The sequence below is a fragment of the Temnothorax americanus genome, unplaced genomic scaffold (genome assembly GCF_048541705.1).
Source record: "Temnothorax americanus isolate GAGA-0224 unplaced genomic scaffold, ASM4854170v1 Scaffold70, whole genome shotgun sequence".
Taxonomy (NCBI): domain Eukaryota; kingdom Metazoa; phylum Arthropoda; class Insecta; order Hymenoptera; family Formicidae; genus Temnothorax; species Temnothorax americanus.
In genome coordinates, this window is record NW_027509793.1 from 606,738 (window position 1) to 612,235 (window position 5,498).

Consider the following 5,498-nt stretch of genomic DNA (forward strand, 5'->3'; position numbering starts at 1 on the left):
TGGTGGCAAAATCTTTTAAAAAATTATTGAAAATTCACAAAGGGTGCGTTCCACTATCGCTTGCAACGCTCGTGGAATCATTTCATCCTTGTTGTTTGTCAAATGTTAAACAAGGACGAAATGATGCTCGCGAGCGTTGTGAGCGATAAGTGGAACCCAGCCAAAGCCGTCGCCGGAGGGATCTGACGATGGCCGAGTAAATCTACATAGGACGCAGAACGCGAGTCGCAGCCCGGTCGCAGGTCGCAAGCACATGTGTCGCAAGACAGACGCAGCGTGACGTATTTCCGGCTGCAGGCTGCAATACGCAAGACGCACAGAAGTTGGGCGAACTTTAACTTTCGCGTCTTGCGTCGAAGCGATCAGCCAATCAGCGTATCGTCACAGTATATATCGTGTTATAACGCGGCAAGCGGCAACTCAATACATCAGGTTAGACCATCTAAGTAATGGCTACACGTAATTCAACTGGCAGGTTGGGGCGAATAGATCTTTTCGTAAGGAGAGGACGCACAAGATCACATAACTTATTAAACTGACTTGGCACCATTCTTGTAAATTCGAAGAATTCTTTGTGATTTTCCTCTTGCATATAGGAAAAGAGATTACGAAAATGACCCAAATCATCACGTGGACAATTTATAGGTCGAACCCATCATCTTCTCCTCGAACGATTCAATATACCAAATCGTAATAATTTGGCAGACAGATTACTTAAACTTGCACACAGTAATAGTAGTAATTTACGTCTCCTTGTACTCATCTTTATTTGCTCAAAAAAACAATTGTTGCCTCTGAAAGAGAGGTTATGATATTAGGAGAGACCAGATATAAAAGTAACGCGGGATATGTTCTATATTATATATCTATATTATCTATATTTTATATATATATATATTGCTCACACAACATAGCCAAAAACGTATGTACTTAATATTATAATACTCCATTTTTCTCAGGAAAAGTACTCGCTTCATATCTATGTAGATTACGTAGACGCAAAAATCTTGCGACCTGCGTTTATTTCTTGCGACTTGCGTTTTGCGTCTTATGTAGATAGGCCTTAACGCAACGCAACGCTGCGTCAGCAAAGCCATTTTTTTTATTTTCACACACTACGCCGCCGCGCCGGCTTTGTGCATTTTCAATAATTTTTTTAGAGATGATGCCACCAAAGTTTTAATTTGGCTTTTTTTTCGTGGCATGTGTTAGCACTACACTTGTTACTAAAAAAACCAGCTTTTACAGTATGACTTGAAAATAATTATTTTTAATTATTTATGATTAAGCCTGACGATTAATTCCCTCGAGCAATCAAGCTGGCAATTTATTTGCATGTTCCTGAGTGACTAATCATCAATATCCGACAAAAATTGAGACTTATAATGACTTAAAAATCTGTTTTTTTTTCTCACCTGCGTACTTTTATCCCCTTCCCCCCCCCCAAAAAAACGGCCAGCCAGGTGTTTGGATTATCGAAGAAGAATCGTCCACGCTAGTTAAAACGGAAAATCGTATTTTACAAAATTACTTGGCCAAAAGTGTCCGTCAGCTTTTAGACTATTATAATTATATTTTCCATCTTTTTTAAGAGAAAGAATATGACATCCAATTATCATTCCTCACATTGCGAGAATGATGTCAGATATCCTTATACTGACAGAGTAGCGGTAGGAGAGGATTATGTTGATTTCATCTATCAATTTGTGAAGGATAGCAATATATCCACAAAGGACTGTAAGAATACTGCTAGCATAAGTAATATTCGTAATAATATAATTGGAACACCTAGCAATTTTCCAAGCCATGAAGATTTTCTTTTGGTATGTGTATTTTCTGTTCTGTAGAAAGTATATAATCGCAAAATCTCTAATTTATGCAATACATTTGGTAATATTCAGTACTTTTTTTACTCTTTAATACAGAAGAAGTATAATGTTGATATTTCAATATCTCCATGGCAGAAACAAGTGCCATATACTTTTGCACCAGAGTGTGAAAAAGATTATTATTTTCATCATATTGGTATGTGACATTTTAATTGAAAATTAAGATATTGTTAAGGAAAATGTTTGTGTTCAGAAAAGGTTGTAATTTTTATTTTGAAGATCTCGAGTTTCATGAAGCTGTATATCCAATCAGAATCTCTATATATGAAGTATATAATTTTGGGAACGTAACTGAAGTTTGGGCTCAAGATTCTGAAGATGAGGGTCGGTGGATTTTATTATGGGATGGACCGCCTCAATCATTTTCTTTCAAACATAGACGTTCGGAATCACGGATATTTTCTCCAGCTTTACGGTCTTGTAACTTTAAAACCAAAATGCTCAGACTACAGTTTATATCCAACTCATGCACACAGCTAGATGCTGTGATGCTGATCGGTACATCAAAATTGATTTTTCCTAAAAATCCTAAAGATGAGAGTATAACTAATCTCTTACACCGCATTCGGGCACAACGACATTCTTGTTCAGAAATATTTTGTCGTTTTCGTTGTTCTGAAGAATTCTCAAGAATTATTGAAGAATACAAATGCCTTTGGGATACCTGTAACATAATTGACCCTTATAATACAACACGTGATTATGAAAATGCATACTTGGATATACTTGATCTTCAAAAGGAATTTTTTAAATATTGCGTTATTTATAAAAGGTATTATATAATTGTCGACATTAAGTAATTTTATATTATTTTCTTAACACTGCGCGGACACTGTGGAACTTTTAAGGCACAGTTGATTTTTCATTTATGATTCCCACGGGAATAGCTTCAGCGCTTACGTTGGCTCTCCTCCACAAAAAAACTTGGTTATAGTGGGCATGTAACTGCCAAGCGAACTGTTCGACAGTTCGTTGCGCGATACCGAGCAATCGAAGTGTAGTGTGTGCCTTCAAAGATCCAGGCTGTCCACCTCGGATGTTAAACGGCAGACGGAACAGCGCATGTTACGCTCGGCGTGTCGGCTACACGGATGGAGGAGCTTGTCCGTGCCTTAATAGAGCCTAAGCAGAATGGCTGTCTTGGCAGTGTTTTATATATGTCTTAAGGTCATTAAGACAGCCATTCTGCTTTAGGCCCTTAGAGTCCTTCTAATAAGAGTCGCGACACGTACGTAGCAGCAACTTTTGATTGGTTCGCATTTTCGGCAAAAGTACGTGAAACAGAAAGAGAAAGAGATATAAAAGAAAAAGAGAGAGCGATATGAATGTATATCGCTTTCTCTTTCTCTCTTATTTTGCCGAAACTCAAGATGTCGCGACTCTTATTAAAGGGACTCTACTATGCCTTAGGGATCCTTTAATGAAGGATCCTTTCTGTGCCTTGCAAAGCCATGCCCTTTATATGCTTTAGCATGCTATTTCGTCTGCCGTCTAGCATCACTGGCTCTATCTCGTTAATTTTGTCCACGGAAAAGTAATTTTGCATTTTACGTGTTTTTTTTTTTCAATATTGATCCTATACTTATAAATAATAAATAAGAAGTAACCTTAAAAAAAAATAGCATTGCTTTTGTTTTCGAATCTCATTTTTTCTGTATACCGAAATTAAGTACCAATTTTTAAGTCCTTTAATAATTCAACTTCTTTTAGGTTCTCTTCGTGTATTTTTCTTTCAAGTACCATTGTTGAACTATAAAACCCTTGAATAATTTTTTTTAGTCACACATTCAAAAAATATGCTATTATTTATCAAAACTCGCATTTTACAGTAAAAAGAAATTGCAATAGTTCCGGCCTCTGTAGAAATCATTTTTTTGAAATTTTAAAGATGACACAATGAATTTTTATAAATTTTTTGTTACATAGAAACGCTTTTAAAAACACGTTGTCAGCGTAATGTTAATAATAAAAATAAATTTGTGTTTCAATGTTATTTGCAGCGACATAGCAACGAATTTTCACAAGAGCAAGCTCGCGCACAAGCAAGTATTTCGGAAGGAAGATGTGCCATCTTCTAAGCAGGGATATGTGAATCATCCTTTATTAAGAAATCATTGGAATTATGTAAAATTTATAGAAGATATCAAACTCTCTTCGGGAGAATCCAAGGAGCAACGTGACAGTTTTTCTACGCTTTCTGTAAAATATTCAAAGTTCATTTTTCGAAATAATTTATTATAATATAACATGTATTAAAATTTTATATTTTGTTTTTGCAGGATGAAATAATACTAATGATATTAAAATACTTGGATATGAGGTCGTTTTGTCGTATGAGCCAAGTAAATAAACGCCTCAATAATTTCCCAATAAGAACAAGAAGGTATAATATACGTATATTTATGGTATTAACGTATAGTATAAACATGATATATTAAACGTATATGACTTGAGTATAATTTTCGTTTCTATGACCGTCTCATATACGTTTTCATATATCAATTTTTATTCGCGTATTAAACGTTATACATATACGAATTAAATTCGAATAATTATTCACCCGACATAAAAAAAATTATTTATTTCGAAATTTTATTACTATTTTTTAACTAAATTTGTTTCTTAAGATGCAGTCCATGATTATAAATATTTTTTTTATTTGAAAAACACACTTACCTTGGTGGGATTTGAACTCGGGACCTCTCCATCGTGAGCCAACTGCCTTACGTGGTAGACTATTTCTTAATTTGATGTAAACGTTATATATAGTCTACATATGTCATAACCAGCGCAAATATATAATTTTTCAAAAATCATCTTAAGAAACAAATTCAGTTTAAAAAGAGTAATAAAATTTTGAATTGATATGATATAATATTTCTTAATGTCGGGTGAATGTCAGAAACCAGTGCCGGCTCATTATGAAATGTTGTGTTCGTAAATATATTTATGAAAAAAGAATATAATAACGAAAAAAAATATAATTAAAATTGAATAATCGTACCTGGATTATAATCGTATTCTCCAAATGTTTATGTTTTTCATTTCATAAATAATATTTCAACGAATTTGTAATTAACTGCACAGGATGTGGTATAAAATACGTTTATTATTTGTTAAAAATTGCCGCGGTAAAAGCATATAAAAATAATATACGCTCAACCTTTTATTAACGTATTTAAAAAGTATATCATACCTGGATATTAAATCCTATTCCTAAGACGTTATTTAAAGGGATATTTTTGGCAAATTATAAACGTATTAAAAAAATGCTTATTTAAATAGAATATTATATTATTTTTATACGTATTATAAACGTAGATGAAATTCTGGTGTTACATAAACTATTTTTCAACGTATAAAGTACGTTTATTATTTGTTAAAAATTGCCGCGGTGAAAGCATATAAATATAATATACGCTCAACCTTTTATTAACGTATTTAAAAAATATATCATACCTGGATATTAAATCCTATTTCTAAGACGTTATTTAAAGGGATATTTTTTGCAAATTATAAACGTATTAAAAAAACGCTTATTTAAATATAGAATATTATATTATTTTTATACGTATTATAAACGTAGATGAAATTCTGGTGTTACATAAA

At 33.3% G+C, this 5,498-nt stretch overlaps 1 protein-coding gene across 1 annotated transcript in view; it reads left to right on the plus strand.

Annotated features, from left to right (window-relative positions):
- The window catches only part of LOC143906427 (uncharacterized), a 5,268-nt gene extending 549 nt beyond the window's left edge, over positions 1–4,719 (plus strand). Inside the window, exons 2-7 of the mRNA XM_077422533.1 lie at positions 1,595–1,823; positions 1,926–2,025; positions 2,109–2,213; positions 2,269–2,661; positions 3,890–4,088; positions 4,169–4,719. Coding sequence (XP_077278659.1) covers positions 1,602–1,823; positions 1,926–2,025; positions 2,109–2,213; positions 2,269–2,369 — 528 coding nt within the window. The 5' untranslated portion in view covers positions 1,595–1,601 and the 3' untranslated portion in view covers positions 2,370–2,661; positions 3,890–4,088; positions 4,169–4,719. The remainder of the gene's footprint in view (positions 1–1,594; positions 1,824–1,925; positions 2,026–2,108; positions 2,214–2,268; positions 2,662–3,889; positions 4,089–4,168) is intronic.
- The last annotated feature ends 779 nt before the right edge of the window (positions 4,720–5,498 follow it).